Source organism: Chelon labrosus, assembly GCF_963514085.1.
Source record: "Chelon labrosus genome assembly, chromosome: 19".
In the NCBI taxonomy this organism is placed as follows: Eukaryota; Metazoa; Chordata; class Actinopteri; order Mugiliformes; family Mugilidae; genus Chelon; species Chelon labrosus.
This window is the reverse complement of record NC_140352.1, coordinates 18,827,243-18,850,911: the sequence shown is the minus strand read 5'-3', so window position 1 is coordinate 18,850,911 and position 23,669 is coordinate 18,827,243. Positions and strand designations below refer to the sequence as shown.

At 42.4% G+C, this 23,669-nt stretch overlaps 2 protein-coding genes across 5 annotated transcripts; one reads left to right on the top strand and one right to left on the bottom strand.

Moving 5' to 3' along the window:
* Positions 1-2,057: 2,057 nt before the first annotated feature.
* Positions 2,058-13,164, top strand: fam20a (FAM20A golgi associated secretory pathway pseudokinase). The gene is made up of 11 exons (XM_084567496.1): positions 2,058-2,717; positions 4,185-4,378; positions 4,506-4,556; positions 5,710-5,788; positions 6,931-7,023; positions 8,832-8,947; positions 9,688-9,868; positions 10,293-10,402; positions 10,498-10,579; positions 10,666-10,725; positions 10,838-13,164. Exons 1-11 carry the CDS (start codon positions 2,347-2,349, stop codon positions 11,106-11,108), a joined length of 1,608 nt encoding a protein of 535 aa, XP_084423622.1. The 5' UTR covers positions 2,058-2,346; the 3' UTR covers positions 11,109-13,164.
* Positions 13,165-13,311: 147 nt separating this feature from the next.
* LOC311504426 (cAMP-dependent protein kinase type I-alpha regulatory subunit) lies at positions 13,312-23,656 on the bottom strand. Of its 4 annotated transcripts, none has more exons than XM_084567499.1 (11): positions 23,577-23,656; positions 20,708-20,923; positions 18,904-19,074; positions 18,703-18,794; positions 18,558-18,619; positions 18,412-18,458; positions 18,126-18,284; positions 17,906-17,966; positions 17,606-17,727; positions 16,735-16,816; positions 13,312-15,770 (listed from the first exon to the last, which is right to left on the bottom strand). In XM_084567499.1, exons 2-11 carry the CDS (start codon positions 20,879-20,881, stop codon positions 15,598-15,600), a joined length of 1,143 nt encoding a protein of 380 aa, XP_084423625.1. In that variant the 5' UTR covers positions 20,882-20,923; positions 23,577-23,656; the 3' UTR covers positions 13,312-15,597. The 4 variants fall into 4 exon arrangements, with proteins under 4 accessions (XP_084423625.1, XP_084423623.1, XP_084423624.1 ...); XM_084567497.1 differs by lacking the exon at positions 23,577-23,656 and adding an exon at positions 22,519-22,733; XM_084567498.1 differs by lacking the exon at positions 23,577-23,656 and adding an exon at positions 22,588-22,606.
* Between the last annotated feature and the right edge of the window lie 13 nt (positions 23,657-23,669).

The window sequence follows — 23,669 nt, the reverse complement described above, 5'->3', positions numbered from 1 at the left end:
TATTGTACCTTGCGCATTTGTTTTGGTTGAGCTAGCTATGTGCCAAACTAAGCTATTAATACACACCAAAATTGCAAACTGCGCCTTTAAAGTAAGCTGTGGAGTGTTCCAGCTCTGATATCAGCAGATAATTTGACATTCGATATGAGACATCTGGGTCATCCAGACAATCATCTAGACAAACAGCCAAGAAAGCCATGTCACCCATTTATCTCAACAAAAGCCATCCAGTACACTCTTATCAACACAGATCCGCCGGATTGCACAAATTGGTGACACAAAACTCGGTGCCCTATTTTTGTAGGTTTGCTTTCCATGCTTGATTTTGCAACTTCTTTCGCATGTGTTTTCCTGCTCCTGCCTCAAAACTGGGTTATTTTGGGAACCGGTCTGGAAGTTTAAGCAGGGGAGCTCAGAGCTCTTTATGGAGTTTGTTTCTCAGGGATAAATACAAACAGACGCAGCTGAGGCGTTTCATCCAGACAGCTTGTTGTCCCCTCAAGCATCTACGAGCCAATACCAGCGAATGTGTTGTGTTGCCAGAAATATCTTGAGCCGGTTTACGTTTTCAACCAAAAGCACACATCCTTCTTGAGCAGTGGATTTTTTTTTTTTTTCAGCACGTACATGTACAGTGTAAACCTAAAATGGATGATTCATTTGTGAAACGTGGCTTCTGCTTGTTGTTTTGATCCAAACGCGTGAAGTAAAGAAGATTTCAGAAAATAATGTCTGCTTTTGATTTTGTTGTGTTAAAAAAAAAACGTGGATGTCAGTAACCCACCCAGCCTGTGAGTGTGGAGGCAAAACAGATATTCCTCTACGATCTGGTTAAACGGCAGGTTAAAGCCTCCCTTCACTAATTTCCATCAACAGCGTCTCTCAGCCTGTTTTCTCTTCAGAGTGGGTAAAACACCCCGGAGAGCTGCTCCCAGACACTGGTGCGTAATTTTGCCAGAGTTCCACATACACACAGGCAAACGACAGATGTTCCAAAATACCACAGCAACAACAGCGCAGATGCGGGCCCTGTGAGATTTTCATTGCTTCACTATAAAGCTGCTTAAGGCTTTCAAACGAGACACGAGCAACAAGCACCGAGCGCAGTTAATACACACTTTATGTTTTCACAGGAGTCTGGGAGAGACCTAAAGGAGTGAAGGTTTGAGGTGTTATATTTTACCTCACTTAAAGTTGTGCAAGAACTTTTTTTTTTTTTCTTTTCCCAGAGCTGGCTTTTCTGAACGTGCGTTTCTCTGTAGATCAGCGTGACTGGGAGGAAAGTAAGGGATTCATGTGTGGGAAACTCAGCAGGAAGGAAAGTGCAGCTGGGAATTTTTCGCCCGAAGCGAGACAGAGCGCAGAGCGAGAGAGGAGACAGGAGGGGATGAGCTGAAGGAGAAGGGAAAGCGGACCTAATGAGGAGGAGCAGGGTGGAGGCGAGAAGGTGACAGAGGGAAGGGAATCCTGTCTCCGCGCCTTCGAGGCAACTCGCCGACGCCAGCTTTTACACATTTACACACCTGTAAAGTCCCACATGCACACTCGACAGCCCCCCTCCCACTGACAGTCCTGGGGGATGGCAGCCAGCTTACACGCAAACATGTGCTAATAAAAACTGGGTCCACGCACGCACTCGTGCATTGCATCAGAGTGGATATGCTGGCTGGACGTGGTTTCATTAAGATCTGCTGTGATAAGAAGCAGTGCATTGTATCCACCTCTTCCTGCTTCCAAGGACTTCTGCTCTGACTCTCCAAGAGCGTGAGAGAGCGAGTGTGTGTTCTCTGTTGCCTCACTTTCTCAATCTGCAAACCCGTAATTTGATGTTTGTGTACATACCTGCACACACGCACACTCTCTCTCTCTCTCGCTCTGTCTCTCTCTCTCTCTCTCTCTCTCTCTCAGCTCCCCCCCTCTCCCTCCCCCCTCTCATGTACACACTCACTCGCACACACTGTGACGCTCTTCCTCGGAGCAGCAGGTCCCTGGAAGCAGCCAAACTGTCAGTGACTGCTGCTAACACATGCTCGCTCTCAGCTCAGCTCTTTCTCTAGTTGCTGCCAAGGGAAGAAGAGGAGGAGGAGGAGGAGGAAGAAGAGGAGGAGGAGAAGAAAAAGTGAGGCCAGAGGGAACAGACTGAAATACAGATAGAAAGGAGAAAGAGGGAGATTTGGACCAACCTGTGATTGCTTGCCTCTGCCTGGCTGGCTGTGTGGGAGACAGGAGGAAGCCTGCAAGTGATGCCTTGCACGCTCCGGAGCCGCACATAGACAGGACTTCCTATCTTGCTTCTCTGTTGTTTTTTATTTTCCCTCTCTTTCTATAACTAACCCCTCTGTTTCAATGATGAGAAGAGACCGTCTCTTCTTAGCTGCAACCCTCACAGCTATCTTTTCTGCTGACTTCTACTTCATCCTCCTGCCAAAGCTGCGGAGCTTGGGGCATACATCTGGAGACCTATGCACGTGCGGCCACAGCAACCTCACCCTCCCCATGCAAGGGGGTCTTGCCACACCCCAGCTCTCCAACTGGACGTCCGTGCTGCTCCTGGATGGTTCCACACCTGAACCGGCTGATGGAGGCTCTAAGCTGGGGAGGCTGTTTGCTCACCCGCTGTATAACATCCAGACGCCGGTGCTGGGGCCAGAGGAGAGGCTGCTGCAGGCAGAGCAGCTGATTGAGTACTATAGGAAGAAAGTGTCCCGCTGGGAACGGTGAGTTTCTGAATTTGATTTCCGTTTTGTCAGCATTGTCTTTGATTTTGCAACTTCTGACTGTTAACTGCAACACTTGTCAGTGTTACTTAACCTTATTGGGAAAGAAGAGCGTGTTATTCTTGGCTGAAAGTTCCCCCCGTGGGAGCACGTGTTGAGGCTTGACTGTGGTCGAGAGGCAGGGTCAGTGACATTACGGCCAAACACGCCCGAGGCAGACACAAACACACCAGCCTCCATCCACTTTGTTCGTGGTCACAAAGATACACCCACAGACAGGCAGCAAGATGTGCACATCGACAGTTCTGTGTGTCATAAAAGTCCTCTGTCAAGAGCTCTGGCGCAGAAAGCCCTCACAAACATGCCACTCTGAGAGCTTGAGTCTCTTTAAGGTAAACAAGGACTTAAAACTGCCAAAGCCCCGTCTTAATCTTTGGAAGCTGCGGCTGCCTTGGCTTGCGAGGCTGTCTGTCTATCCCGACACAGCTCTCTCCCTCAGAGAGATACAGATTTTGGGCTGTTAGGTGGAAAATAAGAAGAAATATGAGCAATGGATCTCCCCTCTCTGCTAGTTTATAAAAAGACATGTTGCAAAATATTGCAACAGCATCTCAACACTGCAACACCTTTCGACAGAGACTGCTCAAACCAACACACGTTAAACCACTCATATATATTCACATGCTGTACGTGTGTCCATTCAGCTCCGTCGTCTGCACTCGTCCAATGTCCTTATTACCCTGATCTGTCACTTCAGGTTGCTAGGTGACCAAGTGTGTGGGGTTGACCGAGGAGCAAACTTGTATTTTTAGCCTTTGGCTCCATTATCTCAGTACGTTACCCCAGCCTGTGCTGGAGTTTGTTTGGGCAGAGAAATAACCATCCCACTCGGTGCGGTCAGCTCTGGACCATGAGGTGCCCCTCTTCACCGCAGACTTGTTTCTTCTGGTGTCAGGTTATTGTTGCTCCTGCTTCAACTGGAGGGGAGAGGAACGGAGGCTGTGGAAATGTTGATTTGTCGCAAATACTCTTCAAAACAACGGGGGTAGCAATGCAACCCATAAAACTGGGCTGAGCATAAATGAAGAACGGGGGCAAGTGTCTCAACATGCATTCTCAGATTTTCCTTCGTTTTTAATGAGTCTATGTAAGAAAAACTGAAAAAAAGAAAGAAAATGTCATAGATTTATGGCCCTTAATAATCTGTGGTCTTACTGCTATATAAAAAAAGCTCTGCCTGCCCCACTAATTTTTTTCTTTAAACTTGCCATCCCAAGTTTCACAAGAGCAATATTGTCTCTTAAATGTCTGCTACCTCATTCATCTAAAGAAGCGGAACGTTTATAGCAGCTTTACACAGAAAAATGAACAGTATGTAAATACGCCAACCATTTTCTTACAGTTCTGTGGTCTATATTCTGTGTTCTCCCAGCCCTAACCTCTGCTTGACGTCTTACTCCTCCTCAGGCACATGAAGCTGTACAGCGAGGCGGCGGCCGTGTCCAACATCTCCGTGACGGAGCGCGAGGTGACCTACGACCCCGACGCCAGCTGGATGAGGTTCCACCTGGGAATCAACCGCTACGCTCTGTACTCGCGGGACGACCCCGCCGTCCTCCAACTTCTCCGGGACATGCAGAGAATGGCGGTCGTCAGCGCAGGTGAAGGGTGGACGGGGCTCAGAGCATGAGCATTCAAAATAAGCAGTCGATCACTTTTCATGATCTGAACGTTTAAAGACTTAGATCTATCTACTCTACAAATAACAACAACCATATTCTTTTACAGATTACACTCAAGATGAGAAAGCCCTAAAAGGAGCATGTGATTGCACCCAAGGTAACTTGTCATTGCCTTTAATTAGATGTGTATCCTTTCATGCTTTGGGCTTTTATGGTCTTTATCTCGTATGTTGTGGTGCTTTGCATTTCGTGCACAGCAGCAAACTGGCCTCCTTTGTTTCCCTTCCTCTCTCTCGTTTCTGCCTGGCGGTAACATCGGGGCCAGACACACTGTTGCCTTTGTGATAGCGCGAACTGTGTTGTCGTTTGGCACCGACATTCAGACATGTCTTCCTGTATATAAGACACTTGCTCTGGGGCAAAGTACCCAGGCACTCATTTGTTTTCAAAGGCAGATCCCTTAATTAAATGTTTGATGTCTGCATGCTTCGAGGGAAGCCGACGTCTCGCACACCACCTACGCTGTCAACATGGGCATGTATGGATGGATAATTGGAAGTTACCAACACACAATAGATGTTGTTTTAGAAAATATGTTGGAGGGAGTAAACCTGATAGAACACATGTGTAAAGTCACCTTTTCATGTAGATTTATGAACAATCAGGATCTCTCCCACTCAAACAAACCAATACAGATTAAGTCGTTTGTATTTCACGTCTGTCCTCACCAGCGTCCCCGCACAAAGAAGTGGGCGACCACACAAACACCATTCACTGCCAAGAAGAATCGGAAACAAGCAACACAACAATCAGTCCCTCCTGTTTAAATTTAACCTCGCAGGGCTTTCTCATTAGTCCGAGAGCGGCGCTATTCCTCGGCCCCAAAAGCAGCTTGCGCCCGTCTGATCCCCTTTGATTCAGCGCCAGAAAATGTTTGATTGTAAACCTTATATGACTATTAATACGCTGGAATTCCAGCGAGCGCAGCAGGGTGAGGCGTGTGTGTGGTTAACGTGGCTTACTGCTGTGACATAATGTACAGCCAGACAGCTGAGCGGGGGGAACACAAGCTGTGTTACCAACCTGCAGTCATCACAGGGAACAGGAAGGCCAAGGAGATTTTCCAGTTTGAGCTGACCTCAGGGGGGTTTGCGTTAAAAACTCAAATACTGACTCAGTTACCTAATGATCAGTGTTTGCCCTCGCCAAGATCATGTTTAATGTCAAGAGTTTACTCAGAGGAAAGTCAGTTTCGAAAAAATGTTGCTTAATGTTTTATTTATTTATTTTTTTCTGTCGCTCTCCTGCAGTGGTGAAACCCAGCGGACATCACCTGAAACTGGCTCTGAAAATGAGCAACTTCGCTAAAGCCATGTTTAAACCAATGAGGTGAGGACTCAGTCCACATGTTATGATCTTTATCCTTTTTATTAGCGGTGGAATGTCTCTAAGTATTCAAGTACGATTCTGATGTACTTGTGCACCAATCAGCCACAATATTATGACCACTGACAGGAGAAGTGAGTAACATTGACCATCTTGTGACTATCCAATGTTCTGCTGGGAAACCTTTAGACTTGGCATTCATGTGGATGTTACTTAGACATGTAGCACCCACCTAGACCAGACCAGGCACCCCCACCCCATAGCAATGACACTCCTTGATGGCAGCAGCCACCCCCGGCAGTATGTAGTCTGTCTGACACAGACACACACTAATATGGTTTAAATAACCCAGCAGGAGCTTTAACACATGCAGCACTAAAATGCAACAATAATGTAGTCTTGTACTAGCTATAGAGTATTTTCACAGTGTAGGGTGAATTACTTTACCTTTTAGTAAGGAAAATAAACATTATTCATTTTAAGTAAAGAAGCTAGGGGACACACTCGCCTGCCAGTTCATTGGATACACATGTGAAAACGAGTGCATTCTAATAAAATAGCCCTCCTCTAAATCTTAGATTCACGAAGGTTATAATATTCCGGATTTGTAAGAAATAAGTGATGTTGATTAAACTGTGTGTTTTAATTTAGAGGCTGTGGTTTGTATCATTGAAAAGTACTGTGTACCACTAGTGTACCAGATGAACCGGCAATTAAAGGGGAACTACTGTTTTTTTACAACCTGGATATTATTTCTGGCATAAAATACGATCGTTTACTCACCCATATAACTTTTGCGTAATTTGTTGTCGTTCGGGAGATAATTGGAACAGCGTATATCCATATAGTGGGAGTGACTGGGGCACCGAAACGCAGCCTCTAAATAACGCATTGTCTGCCGCAAAACTCGTTCATTTCACCAATATTTTGTTATGATACACTAGTGCTATTCCCCGTTGGTCGGCTTGTTTACCTGTAATTTCCATAAAATCTGATCAGATGTTGATATTAAATTACAGTATTACATGTTCGATCTTGATTTATATCAGGTTAAATCATCCAAACTATAATATACTGTATTTGTTTTTTATCATGATCTCCAGTCTGCTGTGACTAACAGCCTTTTCGCTGTCTGTGTGTCTCAGGCAGCAGAGGGACGAGGAGACTCCAGAGGACTTCTTCTATTTTGTTGACTTCCAGAGACACAATGCAGAGATCGCCGCTTTCCACCTGGACAGGTGCGGCATCTCTATCGCGTCGTTGTTTCTGCTGTTTTACTGTCATCTGTGTTCCGCTCTGAGTGTTTTTAGGGTCTGTTCAGTGAAGTTATGTGATAGCGGTGCTTGAGGGTTGGTTTAGCTTCGGCTGGGCAGCTGTCATTTTATTGTTGCAGGTTGTGTCCTTGAGGCGCAACAAATGGTTTTGTGCAGGGGTGCATGGATTCATTTGGTAAACAAAATACTTGGTTATTACCTTTTTATCGTGTTTACATTCAGCCATTCTAACGATGCTGCTCTTAATGGCAATGTTGGTCGGTCGACCAGTTATTCCCCATGTCCTCATGTCCCCAAACTCTGTATTTACTCAATATGGTATGGGCTTTTATGGGCACACGTCGCAGGGGTTTACTGTTCCCCAGCACTGTTGTCTCTGAACCTAAGCAAGAGGTTGAGTCAAGTTTGAAATTCAAGTTTGAAACATTCTCTGCAGACACCAAAGATATTATTCATTCATTCATTCATTCATTCATGTGTGGCTGCTTTGAGTGACTGGTAGCTAGCCGTCAGCCTGGGAGTCAGCCGCCCACCTCGACTCCACCTCTTTAGCCGGGAAGCTCTTCCAAAATGGCGGCGGCTCGAGCCACCCACATTGAGCTTCAAAACCACGCTTCAGGAGATCTATGGGTGACCTCACCGAACATTCATCCATCTTCATACCCAGCCAGTAAATCAGCACTGTGAGCATAATGCCGCGCTGACATTAGCATTCAGCTCAAACCTCTGCTGTGAATAAAGAACGGCAGCACAGCGTCAACGTGCCATTATCCCGGCTGACTTTTCTCTTACGGTAAAAAAAAAAAAAATAACTGAAATTACCACAAACATGAGAAGCAGTGATGAAATTAAACAGTAATCACAGAGAGACGATGACAGCATGGATGTAGAGGCATCCACTGATGAAAAAAAAGAAAATTCAATCATATAAAAACTTGTTCTGAAAAAAAAAAAAACAAGTCTCCTCCTGCCAGCAGACGTAACACTGTGCCTCCTAAAGGATTGCAACATGTTTGCTCAGCCCAGGATTTCCCAACATTGTCATGAGTGTGAACCACAGTATTTGGACAGAGACGGGGACTCACGCATCTTTATGCAATTACACATTAGGTGAGGCGAGGTGATGATTCACTCTAAAACACAGACAGTATCATTACCAAGCCAAAGTCATCACTTCGCCACACAAGACAGTCAACACCAGGAATGCCCGGTCAGCAACTCGAACTATAATTACCCCCAAACATGTACTCTCCTGTACAACTGCTTACGTTTTAGATATGTATTTGTACAGTTTCTGCTCTCTCCTATTTTTATTCCGGTGTGTTTTTTATCTGTGGTGGTGTGTCGTGTCCCTCTGTTGTGTCTGACTCGACTGCCAGAAGGCCTTTTCATTATCACTCGCAATCAGGGGTTGGGGAATGCCAACAATTTTAGAAGCAGCAATTCAGCTCCGCACGCTGATTGTTGTTTGATTACTGTTTGCGAGACACGACTGAAATACAGCCCTCTGGGAGGTATAAGCTCTTGATGGTGCGTATGACCACAGCCAGCCGAATTACACAGCGCCGAGGCTGACAAGTGGATGTATTCATTGATAAGAATGAGTGAAACTGAAGCGTGGGGTTCCTGTGAAATGAGGTAAGGATGCAGAGATAAGGCCGGCACCATCTTCAGAGGGTTCGCTGTGCGTTTATGTAAGTGTGAAGTGTGAGCAGCGATAACTCACCTCTTGTAAAGGGTTTCATTCTGAGTCTCGTCAACCTGTTTGTCAGGATCTTGGACTTCCGGAGGGTCCCGCCGGTGGCTGGCAGGCTGGTGAACGTTACAGGAGAAATCCTCCAAGTAACCCGCAATGAAGACCTCCGAGCTGTGTTCTTCACCTCACCAGGTAGAGAAGGCCGAGAGACTAACTATTGTTGTTTTCATGAAGAAGTTAGACGATGAATTGAATGAATTAATGAAAACCGCGATGATGAATTGTCTGTGAAGAGCAGTGAAAGGATTTGGTTACCTCTCTGAGCAGGTGGAGGTCTGCAGCTCTTCATCTAACAGCTCAATGTGGGTACTCCTTGAAATATTTCAAACTCACTTTTGATGAGCGAAGACCGCTAAGTGCACTGACGCATTGCGCATTGCACTTCCTGTGTACTTCATGAGAAATGCCAACTCATGTTTGGCCAGTTAAAGGCTTTAAATGGGAAGCAGCAGTTGGAAATGTTTGCTTTTCATTTGCAGCAGTCTCTGAACCCACTGAATATTGGTTGATAACTGCATTGCATAATTATCTAGGAAGTTTAACCTTTATGCCAAATAATTAGATATATAAAATGTGCACTCCTTGCAAAAGTGTGACCACATTGATGTGATCTGCTTATTCTGTGTAGGTGAGATTAAATGCCACTGATTTAAACCTTTCATTATCTTCACCCCTATTTCTTTGTAAACGATCATATCTGTGTAAACCTAAGCTTATCCGTGAGATATTTTCTCTGTGGCTTGGCGTTTTTTCTCAGCTGTGATACGGCATCCAGCTAGAGGGAAATGCAGAGCTGATCAAAAAGCATGTAATTGTATATGAACGGGAGACTCATTTCGGATTCTGCCGTTCTGCTCTGCTTCCTCAAACAGCGAACAACACGTGCTTCTTTGCCAAGTGCCTGTACGTGTGCAAGACGGAGTACGCGGTGTGTGGGAGCCCCGACCTGCTGGAGGGCTCCCTGTCTGCCTACCTGCCCGGCCTCAGCATCGCTCCCCGCATCTCCATCCCCAACCCCTGGATACGCTCCTACACCTTCACCGGGCGTGAGGAGTAAGACCTCAACCTCGCATCTTATGTCGTGTTTTTTGGAGCACAACACTTGTTCAGATTTAACGTTCATTTCTGTGGTCACAGAGTTTTCCATTTTAGGATAAAGCAGTTGTTTTTAATCATCCACTTTCTCTGAACCCTCACAAGTCAGTTCACACCACTTCCTGTTTTGTGCTATAAATAAGCCGAGCCCTTTTCTCATTAAAATCCACCTCGGCGGCACACAATAAAAAAATGCAGTGCGGAGGCCGCCTGCCTTTTTAAAGACACTGTTGGCTCATATTGTTGTAATGGGGCAAGCAAAGTGCTGTAAGGCAATTAGGGACCAAATATAGACACAATGTTCAGACATTATCACGACTTTTCGAATTCCAGAGAACATTTTCCCTAAGTGCTACTTTTTATTTTAATATATTCCTTTAAGGTGGGAAGTGAACCCGTTCTACTGTGACACCATAAAGCAGCTGTATCCCTACAACTCCGGCAACAGGCTCCTCAACATCATAGACATGTCCATCTTCGACTTTCTCATCGGTATTTTACTCCGGCTGCTCATATGAGTTCTAAACATTTCATGGCAGACAACCTAATTTATTTAAAGGTTCCTCTAAAGTTTTTTTTTGTTGCAGGTAACATGGACAGACACCACTATGAGATTTTTACCAGATTTGGGGATGAAGGATTCCTTCTGCACTTGGACAATGCCAGAGGGTGAGACAGAAGCCCCTCTGAGCTTTGACATGTTGTGAAATGATTAGTTTTGGTTGTATTTATTTACCACAAACTGCGCTCATCAGGTTCGGAAGGCATTCTCAAGATGAGATGTCCATCCTGGCTCCTCTGTCTCAGTGCTGCATGTGAGTATTTATGGGTTTAAATGTGAAAGATTTCAATTGAGAGTCTTTACATGTTTGGGGAGCATACTATTGGTTTATCCTGTCCTATACCTCCACTCCTCTTCTTCCTCAGGATTAAACGCTCCACGCTGCTGAGACTGCAGCTCCTCGTCCGACCCGAGTTCAGGCTCAGCGACGTGATGAGGGAGTCCCTGCAGGGAGACCCTCTGCGGCCCGTCCTGACCGAGCCTCACCTCTTGGCGCTGGACCGCAGGTTACAGAAGGTCCTCCGAGTGGTCCAGCGCTGCATCCGGAGGCGGGGGGAGGACGAAGTGATCACCAATGACTTTGTCAAATCCACAGCGGCCACTCAGACCGACACAGACACGAGAAAGGCCAGGTAACGGAGGAGGAAGCGGACAGATTTCAGTCCAAGGAGCAAGCCATCGAAGGACGGTGCTGGGGAGTCCTCAGTTGTCGGAGAAGGAAGGAATCTCATTGTTGAGGTTCAGAACATGAACCCCTGCGGGCCTCAACCACAGACGGAGCCTCCCTCTTTCCTTTTGTTGCTCTCATGGTCGTAAATTCAACTCAGGCTCCATTTTGGGACAGAACCCTTGCTTTTCATGTTCACCACAGATCAGAGGTTTAAGACATGTGAAGGAACAACTGAAGACTAGTTTCACAGCGGCAGTACACAGAAGATTTAACTGACACGCTCTATCACCGTCATACACATCAAAATCAGCAATGGAGTTAATATTTATGAGACAGAGCTGTGATGCACTGGACCAGCTGCTCAATAAATGAGTGCTGGTGTATATTGTATATTGGGAAGAAAGATTGTAGTGATTGTAAATTAAAGTCATTTTATGTGATGGCACTGCAGTTTGAGAGGAGACATTAGTGCCAAGAAGGGTGTGTGAGTAAAGTGCTACCTATTAAACAGCCATTTAGTTCACTCCACCCCGTTCTCCAGACATGTAATCCTCCGTCTCATCAGAGAGTTTAAAGAGCTTCAACTGAGGCTGAGACAGACAAACGGCCGACCCAAGGCAGCGAACGAAAATCTATTTTATCATAACGCGGTGATAGCGCTGCACCAAGCCAACTTTCTGTTGTTTTGAATTTATGAGTTGTGTTTTCCCCCTGCGAACATGTCACGGCTCTGGCCTCCATTACCTTCGTTTTCATCCAACATACCTGATGTGTTAGGGCTCTGTGTGATGTAAAGCAAGACGAATAACCGCAGCTATTTTTAAGAGATCGCGGAGCTGGTGAATCATTCCAAATAAAGTCAGACTTGAGCCTCACAAAGCAGACAGGGAGTCTGATAAGCAGCCCTGTTCATAAAATGTGATCCGAGGCACAAGCGAATACCTACATACCAAATCATTTATACGGTCTACATGCCAGCAGGAGTAAAGACTTTAGGGGGATGTCTAAAATGAAGGATTCCTTATTAAGACATGAAGGAACAGTGACATTTTCTATCGAAGCAGCAGGGAGTCACAGAGCAAAACTTAGAGCCTGCTTATTTGAAAGTGTCACTGCGTGGTCCTATCTAGTGTTTTAATGGTAACTGAACAAAACCAGTTTAAAAGTTGGTACAAAAATTAATAATGAAAAACTGTATTTTAAAACTTACCAGTGGATTAATTTTAGACCTGTTAAGCAAATGGACGTTTAACATACAGCAGCTTTATGTCTCCCCCTGGTGTTCAGTTGTGATATTACAACTGCACATTTATTACATCTGCCTCTCATCTTCAGAGACTTCTCACAGTAATGTCGAGATTGGGATTGAGACAATCATTGATCTATCGACTTATAAAAGAAATGGCAACTGTTTAAATAATTGATTGACAAAAAAAAAAAATCCCCTTTTCACTTTTCCATTGTTAAACTGCTGCTTTTTTGCATTTTGTTACAATTTGCTACTGGACTTTTGACTGCATGACTCAAGACATTTGAAACTGGAATGATTCAGATTTTATCACTCGTGACAGCTGCAACATTTACATAAATACTAGTGAATTATTAATAATCAGAATAACGGCCCAATCAGAACACCTAATTCAATGACGATCATCTGTTCAATAAGGACATATTGGTGCCTAACAACCGTGTAAACACTTGATCCAAATGATTTACTTCTGGTTTGAATAAATACATTCTCTGTGTGCCCCTTGTGGGGTAAACATCGGGTGATGTGATGAGGGACAGAAACATGGAGGTAGCAAACCAACTTGTACTAACAAGTGTTTGAAAAGATGAACAAAAGTGGACAAAGCTGGGTCGTCTGCTTTCAAATGAATTCAACTGTGTAATGAAGTTGTAAAAAAGTTTCTATTTCAATGCTCTACAGTAGGTAGAACCACTTTCTGATGTTCGGAGGCATGCTGATCGGATCTTATCGGATCATTGTATTTTGTAAACAGCTATGTTACAATCTGAATTATTTCAATCGGGGTAATACACAAGCTGCCATGGAAACACGGATTCAACAACCAAAAACAATCGTCATCTGTTGCATTACAAGTTTGTGTGAAGTGTGAATTAAGCAACATTTGTAAGTCTACAAAAATAGATCAAGCCTGAGACCGGTTCTTTTTTACTTTTTTATTGCTTAAACTGCCATCTGGAACAATCTATACCAAAAGGATAAACATCTTTGCACATACAGGAGGTCAAACTAAATACAGGGTAGAATAGAAAAAGAATGGTCCTCTGGTGGCCTGCAGCTCTCTGTGCCGCAGGCCTAACAAACTCACTGAAGGTCGGGCTAGCAGGAGTGACTGACTACTACTGTAAGCCCAGGTTAGGTAAGCTAAGGCAAACTGGGACGATTGCAGTGTGGCTAAAACCTTTTGGACTAAAACCAATGATGCAGCTATTTACATGAAAACAAGGTGAAACCCTCACCCCTAACGGAGTCACTTCCTGTGGAACGGGACAAACAGGACGTGTTGTCAGTGGACACAAACCCACATGTTACCACATCCACAAGGATAACCTGAGGGTTAGGGGGGAACAGATGATCAGTTTAAGTGTAAAGAAACATACACTCGTATCCCATAACAAAGGGTCTTCTCGCCAACCTGACTACCCTGCAATCGGCACCAAAATCAAAACTTTTTGGACGTACGGACATACATCTCAATCCTAAGCGCGCACAAGTGCTGTGAATGAAACAGAAACATGACTGAGTACAGGTCTGGAAACAGACAGTGAGGCAGGAATGAAAAGCCTATAATCCAGAAGTTGTGTTTGGTGAAGATCTTTAAAAAAGAAAATAAAAGATATAACATTTTTATACCATCTAAATAGTCATGAAGCAGTTAAGCTAGAGAGTAACAAACCAAATATTTGACAAAGTTCCTGCTTCTGCACAAAGCTGCAGGACACGTTTTTCTTTTTTTTTTCTTTTTAAATACACGCTTCCATTCATACCGGATCACTGGATGCCTAAAACATCATGCCAAATAAGCATAAAGAACAGGTCACAAGCTACTCTGATGAAAAGACAGCCACCTTTTCAAATAGGCAATAAGCAATGACACTAGTATTAAATACACATCTGCTCACTCTGCCCGTCAGCTCACCGGCGTGAAGCTTCGAACCATAAATACTTCAGATGTCCTGAAAATCCATCTCGTTCGTTTTGATTCCTTCCACTTCCATAAAACTTCAACTAAACCTTTTGATCTATTTTTAAAAAGTTTTAACCCATGACATTTTTACACAATACAATTACATACTGTTTCGTCAGTTGACAAGAAGAAGCGTTTATTTACTTTGTGGCACTGGACACCTAAAATAGAATTTATGGAAAAATAAGTGTTTACAAAAGACAGTTAAACATATTTTTTTTTAAAGATCACCAGCACTCCAAACCATAAGATCATCATTTTAACTATACTATGATAACATTTTTGATTACAAACCATAGCAGAAGAGTGACCAAGTTATTTGGTATATACTAAATAAACTCAATACTGAAATACATTTAATACTATTTTTTTTCCTTTCTTTTTATTTATTTATTTTTCCTCAGAGTAGTCAAGGCAGTTCTTGTATGGTCGTTCTATGGGTTAAGAGGACAGTAAGGGTGAGAACTACTTCCCGTTGGAGCTCCGACACACACACACTGCATCTCCACGGCTATGCATCTTTGCGTTGTGACAGTAATCATTTGGCACTAGCCTGGCAGCTGCACAATAAAAGTCTTAAGTTGTACAAGCTCTCTCAAACTAAAACAAACCCGTCATCGTCGTCTCGTCTTTTACAAATCAACCATAAACGACAGATGGAGCATCTTATCACAGCTGGAACCTAAAAACAGTTTGATGCAATCGTATTCTTCCTGCCTTCTAGAGTTTCTGCTCTACTCTGTTGGTCGGTCTAATCAAGCTAACTCAAGGAAACTCTTAAATGGGGAATAAGCAGTCGTCTCTCTTTACTTCAATCTACAACAGAAATCTGTAACAAATTCAGCGAAAGCGCCATGTAAAGTCTTGATTGTCTGTCTCATCAGTCTGAGACCCTAAAGTCTTTCTCCTGCTTTGTGTTTAAAAAAAAAAAAAGCGTAACCAGCAAATACATATATAAGTAACATGTGATGTAACTGTGCCTACAAGGTAGCGTACAGCAGCTGGTACAAGCGCTGGTGAAGGGCTAAAAGTCACCTCTGCGTGACGGTGATAACAACAAAATCATGTTTGTGTGTAAAACAAAGAGAGAGGGGGTGGGGAAAAGCAAACAGAAACGAGAAGTGACGAAAAGCAAAGTGACGAAAAGCAAATTGCATTGGTGGACCCTGGGTCTGAAAGGAGAGAGGAAAGGGTGAAGGGTGCGGGGAAAGGAGAGGAGAGGATGGGGAGAAATGCCCCCTCAGACGGACAGCGAGACAAAGCTGTTGTACTGTTGGATGTTACGTTTGAGTATGTCTGAGCAGGGACCCAGCACACGCTCGAAGCGTGGCCGGTCGAGCTTGACGCACTTCAGGGGGCCGCGGGCGACCACGGTGGCAGCACGGGGACGGTTCATCAGCAGAGCGATCTCACCTGGAGAGGCATGGAGAAACACAGATCTCACAAATACGGAATGTGGGCAAAGAACTGATTTTCTGTATAGTAAAGGTGCAATTCTTTAAAACAGCTCTAACACTAAGGAAGAATTGACTCCTTGTCAAGTCCTGCCTTCCTGTGTTACTGTTGCTAGGTTAGACAAACAATAGCAAAGCAGGGACTCCATTTCCACAGAAAAACTCTGAAACCCTGAATACTTAGTTTGCATAGAAGCTTTCGACAACTACGGTTGATAAGAGTGGATACAGCAGAGGAAATACCTCTAGATAAAAACTGGTGCAAAGACTAGCAATTACTCCAATGTCAATGTTGTACGTTAGTGGTGTCATGACCACCTCACGTCTAGACTTTATTAGCCTAGCGTTCTGGAGCCAGGGGTTTCATACCTTCTAAATGTAAGCATCAGGGACTTCAATACACTGTCTACATAAATAAACAAGTGTATTTAAGAGCCTAAACAGCCAGTGGCAGGGTTGAACTGCCAGTGTGGTCTTCTACACAGCTGATTCCAGTGGTGACATTTCTCAAGATTTGTGTTCTGGATATGTTGAGTCACCTCACACCCAACTTTTAACCCTTTTCCTATTCTTAATTCCTCCCGTCTCTCCAGTTGTCTCTGCTTTGACAAAAGAGCTTATCCGCTTGTTTGTCTAACTGCAGTATGTTACAGTAACCATGGGAAGGAGCCTTCTGACTGCTGGATAGCAGAACAATAACAAGACCAACATAGGGTCAACAGGTGAATTTTTTTTTACATACATCAACATCATTTAAAAAAAAAAAAAAAAAAAAAAAAAAAAAAAGAACATTAGCAATCTTTTTTTTAATAACTGCTCAGTCATTAAAATTGACTGTTTGTTTTTTTTCTTTGAAAAAGAAAATAATTAGTGAAATAATTGCATGAAACAACAGTCTGCTATCACAGTGCTTATATTCCTACCAAAGTAGTCTGATGGTCCTAATCTCCCAACTTCCACAAACTCCTCGTTCTCTGAGCGACGCTGCAACACCGCAGCAGAGCCCTGAAAAATCCACAGGAACACAAACCTCAGCTTTGTCATCGCTTTTGTATTATAGGAGAACACACTTTAAAATGAACAAATGACTGGAAAGCACCAGATAGTATGAAAGAGTATTCAAATAATTACTAACACTTTATGATGACTCAGATTTAAATTATTTAAATTATTCATACGGCATGTTGAACAACACAAACACATTTATCATGTATGTAGACTCTTTCATGGTTGAATACCATTAACCAAGAGTAAAAAAATAAAATAAAATAATTTGTTGTATGTTTTTACACTTTAATCAAACCAGGTCTGCGTCTAATTATTATTTCCTTAAACAACCAATTGCCTATAAATAGTTTTATTTCTAGAGTTAAAAGGCGACACGAACAGCCTAAAAGTCGAAGATGTTCAGTTTATGATAGTATAAGTACAAAAGAAAAAAAATGCCATATATATATATATATATATATTAGAAGCTGGCACACTGTTGCACTTTAGTGTTAATCTAATCTAAATATTTTATTAATGAACTCATTAGCTGCTGATCAATAAATGCTTAGGATGAAGCAACATTCTTATGTCACCACAAGAGGGGGTTTTGTGTACAATACAGTCCAACAACTGAAGATAAAGCAGCCAATTGCAGAACTGATTAAATGATAAAGCCAACAATATTGGACAACTCCAAGGACAATAAAAAAAAAATCCTTAATGAAAGTATGACAAACCTAGCCTGTATGAAGATGTGTGTGTGTGTGTGTGAGAGAGAGAGGGAGTTATTAATCAAGTGGATACCTCCAAGATGATGAAGAACTCATCTCCAGGCTCTCCCTGCACAACAATCTTTTGTCCGTCCTCAAACTGGACGGGTTCCAAGGCATCGGCGACTGTCAGACGCTCCCATTTGTCAAGAGACTCTGAGGAGGAAGAACACGGGACGGTTTCAGATGAACTGACAGAATCTCTTTTGAAGACTTGTTACTGGTTGTGTTTTAAGATATTATTAGATGTGCTTTCAGGTTGTTTCATTATTTTTTTTTTCTTCCTCTATTTTTTACGTTTTGGAATGAGGCTGATTTGTAAAGACTAACTCACCTAAAATGGACACTTTCCTGAGGAATTCCTCGTACATCTTCCTCTTTCTCAAAGTGCTTCCCTAAAGGCAAAGACAATTTATTAGTGCAATAAAAACATAACTATTAAGAAAATATGTAGGAGTAAGAAAATTAAAAAGATGACAAATATTACATTAAACGGAGCTTTATAAACAGTGGTATTCCTTTTGATCCTCAGGTACTACAATATGTCTCCTCACCATGAGTATTCTCCTGTAGCTGTCTCTGTCGATGCCCCACAGTTTGACGTTGGTCTTGGCTCTGACTGTAGCTGCCCTCGGGGTACCGTAGATCAGTGCCAGCTCTCCAAAGCTGCCTCCTTCCCCAATGCTGGTCACCCATTCATTGTTCACATACACCTGTCATATTGAAAGGTTATACGTCAAAGTATTGTTCAGTAAAAGACACAAACAAAAGTAAAATATTTTGTGTTTAAGGAAAAATATGTTTTTCTCTAATAAACCTTGATGAGGATCAGATACTTACATCCATCTCCCCTTGGTCAATAACATAGAAATTGTCCCCTTCGTCGCCTGGAGACATATAAAAAACCTGTTAGTGTCACTCAGACACAATATTTGATTTGGATTAATGTTTGTTTAACAAAACTGAACTGGAAGATGTGACCCTACCCTGCAGAATAACAGTTTCCCCGGCAATGTAGGTGACTGGAAACATCGCATCAAATATGTCACTGGAAAGGAATAGATTGGTGAGTGTTCATACTTAGCCAAAATTGTAAAAACCTTAAAGCCAAACACTGTTTGAGATATGTACCTCCTTTCGTTGTCATCCAGGTGTGAGAAGAGCACATTCTTTTCAATAGCTTTGGCCAAGGCAGCCATTGTTTTGTAGTCTTTTGGAATGACCTTAGAAAACAAATGAAAACTGGCGTGAGGATGTTTTCACAAAAGTTTGAACCAAAAGCTGAAAATGTTGGTGCTTTTGTTTGTTTTTGATACAGATTTCTGTCTCTACCTTTCTGACATATGAGGCAGCATCCTCCTCTGTGTAAACCTCTGCGCTGAAGGCTCCTCTCCGCCGGCGACCCTTCACCACAGGGTTCATGGGCGGAGACACCTCCTCATCACGAGAGTCTGAACGGGAACTGCTGGCCTTCTGCTGGTTCTGAATCTGCTTGGCCTCCTCCTGGGGAGAAAGGAGGGGATGGAGTCAGTAAGGGAAAGGAGGAGGAGTCACACCAAAAGATGATGTATACAGTTCAGAGTGAATAATTGGAAAAATAGTAATTTTTTTGTTTTCTGAGGAAAATAATTAATACCACATTAAAATCTCAAATTTGAATGTTTACATCAACATACAAACAACCGAGAGGGAGATATAGCCCCTTTAACAAAGAGGGGGGTTCAAAAGTATGCCTTTTGTCTGGACGTCAGCAATGGGAATGCAGCTCAGCTGAACTGACATCAGGTGACCAGTTTGTCCAATGAGTTCTGGCGCATTTTCTGAATCTGGGCACAAAGAAGGCCCCTGCATGCCCATCTATTCATCCTGGGGCTTCTATCAGTGGTTAAATCATCAATACATTCGATTGTGCCAGTTCCACTGGCAGCAGTATGTGTGCAAGCCACAATTTCCTCTATGTATCACTTTGATAGATGTTAACTTTTGCTTTGTCAGCCCTTAGAACATTATAAGAAAAATCTTATTTTAGATGTTTTTGGTGAACTGCATCCTGATATGTCTGACTGTGGCATTCACCTACATCCTGGGGAGGCTTTTCATCCATAAAACCTTTGCTACCCAATCTACCAAGTCATTTGCAGTCTTCTTGTTTTCCTGTGCTCACCTGTTTTATACAAATGTGCCCAACTGTTGATTTTTTTTTTTTTTTAATAACCTCATTGATCAGTGTGTTATTCACCATATTACCCGGAAATTAAATCTGTAAATGGCCTGTGTGAGCTCTTTTGTGAATGAACTAAAATGGATATCACAAATTTCAGGAAACATTAAGAAGCAAGTGGCCTCTTATACGTCTGAACATTAGCAATTTGGTCAAAAAAATGGCTATAACGCACATGCAGTTCTTATCAACATAACTGTCTGAAATGAAAGACACATGGCATTTTGATACAGTAGTCTATTTTCCCCCAAAGCGGAATATGCTAAAGCAAAGAGCACAAAGAAATAATAAATGATTGTAATGTAGAAGAACTGAATGTAAAAAATAAATAAATGTAGCTAGTCATAATTTTATCTTTCATGCTCTAGATAACATATACGCTGTGGTTTCTGGAAAAAAAAATTCAAACAATTTATAATAATTATAATAATACTTTAAATTATTGTTGAGCATTAAAGAGTCGTCAGCATGCTAGTATGAAAGCAAACTAGTATTGCTTTTAATGCTATAATTTTTATCTCTTGCTGAAAGTTTGTTAAACAAACTGTTCTGTTCTCAAATATAAAGGTAAAAGAAATAAAAGTTACAAAAGCTTTAATCCAAAACACAATCAGCAAACATACTGACAATGTCGCTGAAACTTGCTTGAGGTTAACTGACTGAGAAAATACTTGATCTATGGTACTGAATGTGTGGAACTGATAAACTGATTTGATTGCCTGAGAAATTAAATGTCATGTGACTAATCTGAAATGAAGACAGTATCTGAAAGCAAAAATTAGATGGCTTATGACACAGTAATTCTGCAGTGTGGTGTAAGGGTGTATATGATACTCAGTATTCACTGTGTAAAGATTTGATTTCTATCCTCCGACCAATAGGAACCAAAATGCATGCATGTGCACAAACACAAACCTTCTCCAGCCTCTCGAAGTACTCCCTGAGGAAGGCCATGGGCCTGTCTGGCCTGGAGGTGCACAGCTGAACAATGCAGTCCTTCAGCAGCTGTTGAATGTTGTGTTTCTGCACGTACTGCTCACACTCTCGGAGACTCCGCTCCTCCTCGCTGCTCGTACTTCCAGATGCCATGACGACAACCGCAACCCTGCTCTGTGACCTCTAACCTTTGAACTGGAGAGAAAAAAGGACCGTGACGTTAGATCATCAGTGTACAACGTAGATTTCCTTGGTTAACAGAGAGTGTACAGTAAAAGTGTGTGAGTGTCAGGATTAGAAACACGCATAAAATGTGAGAAAAATAGAGCCACAGCGAGAAAGCACAGAGAGGCAGGGTGCTGTTTTGTCACTATGGAGCCTGTTAGCTCCAAAGTGTCAGGAGTGAATAGTGGTCATATGATGTGATCACACATATCTGACTACAGACATAACAACTAAGACAGACACACTGTCTGTCCTGAGCTTATTTACACAAAACAAAATTTCACCAACCTAAATTATGCTTTCTAATGTAGAGTCGGTAACTGGCTATGGCAGAAATATTGTCATACACAAGGCCTAAACATGATAGAAGACATGAAGGCCTGTGAATCAATCTTCTGTGAAAAAGGTTTCAACCCATAAAAACAAGTGCACATGCTTGAGATTTCAGACCACAGTGTTGCTTCCAAGCAAAACAGCCTGACATATCCTAGATCATCTGATCAGCCCCTGTGATATAAGTTCCTTCAGATAGCTCTGAGCTTCAAGTAACAGAGTAGTCTAAAACAGGAAGGCCCCTGGAGCCCTGCAGCAACCAATGTGTGCATTTTAGAGGAGCAAACAAGCGAACAACAAGTCCTGTTGAGCAAACAGCACAATCCATTCTGCGCCTGCAAGTGTATCATGCATGTGCATCAGTATAATAGGATTCAGATAATTTCTAATCTGACAAGGCCCAGGGGAGATTACTAGCAATGTTATCAAAGATGAGGCTGGCAGAGCCTTTATGCAACTAACTACACTATTAGTGGAAACTTGGCAGGCTTGATTTAATCTAAACCTACCACAGGAATAACCAAGTGGTAAATGATACTGTTTTTAGACCAGCTGGTATAAATTAAGAGCCACAGGCAACATCTACCAGCAAGGCTCTTTAGCCTTATGTAATAAACAAGTCTGCTTATGTTGGGTACATCTAAGGTGGCTAAATACATAGCTAACACATTCAAGTTCATTGTTTTATACAGTTTCAATGCTGCATCATCACCTCTGATGTCCACTAAGAAACGAATGTCAATTAAATTAGAGGTGCACAATGACCTTGCTGAAAAAGAGAAAACAGAGCATGGGTGTGCAGTAATAACGCATCTAAAGGTGAAAAATTAGGAAAAACTACTGCCTTCAGATACCGTATGGAGCAAATGCCCTGTCTGTAGCACCGTCTAGGTCAGGAAGCCTTCACGGGAAGGCTGACGGCTGCAGTCAAGTTATTTACAGCAAGAAGATTAATGCTTAAAACACGACCAACCAGAAAGAATAAAATCATAACCAGTAACCACAAACTCGAATAAATGATAAGCGTTTAATACTTTTGCTCAACTATCTTTGGCCTACGTTATGTCAGAGCGTCTGGTTTGATGCCTAGCTGGCTAGCTCCGTGCAAAGGCAAAGCGCTCCTCCAATGACGCCATCTTGAGTTCTATCATAAACAAACGAGAGACGGAGGAAACAAATTTCACCTATACAGAGGTCATATATTCCCCCAGTCGAAACGACACGATACTCACAAAAAACTGTAAAATCCTTCCGAGCCTTTCGATAGCGACTCGGGGTGTATGTTATTTCTCAAAGCGCACCGTTACCAGATCCTCCTCCTCGCTTCGATTTTTTTTTACCGAGCCCTGGACCGCTGCCCCACCGGATACGACTGAGAGCCAATCAACAGCCGTCACTGACGTCAATTCTCCTCGTTCTGACATGTGAGCCCGTAACCCATGGCAACCTTAAAGGAGACGGCACGGAAATCGTGACGTCAAGGAAACGGTTAAGAAATGAAAAAGAAAAAAATCGATTGGTATCTGATTAAAATGGTGAGCTAACGAGAATATCAGTGTGCTATCTTTATTTAAGATAAGTCAGAAATTACATATATATCGTTACTGCAATATTACGTTTTCTCCAAAAGGTAAACGTTTGTATTTAGATACTTAAAAAATAGTCGTAAAAAAATACAATGTAAAAAAAAAAACTCAGTGCACATTTCCTGAATTCAATATGTATCTTACTCTGAATGGAAGTATGAAAAGTACTAATTTAGAAGAAATATTAAATCTAATATCCTTTATTTATCCCCACTCTGGGATAAATAAGGGATTATTTAAGTTTATAATATGGTGTGTAAACGCTATTTATATTGTTAAATGTGACTGAAATACAGTCAGTTCGAACTGTTTCACACTGTTGTGTAGTAATAATAAAGCGTACAATAAGAAGTAATATTTGTTAAGCTAGTAGCTAGTGGCTTAACAAATACATATTTATCTATCTACAAATCTATATTTACTTACTTCTTGCTATTTTTGTACTATACTTAGTTAGCTAATTTTATTCTATATTTATACTTTTTACTGTTTCTGCTATTGGCTGGCATCGGGACCAGAGAAACTAATTTCGTTCCACCTCATGTACCAACATGTGTTGAAATGACAATAAAGAATCCTTGAATCCTTGAATAACTAAAGAAAATGTAAGTAATTAATTATAGGCTATCTCAACAATTGTATTGTATTTTTAATTTTGCGTGTCCTTCTTTATAGAATAAAATTCTAGTGTTGAAAACAGACACCTTCAGTTTTTTTTCTAACTTGGTCAAATATTATCCAAATATCTTCGCTGAGCAGCTGGACGTCCCCCTCAGGCTTGTTGATGTGTCGCTGCG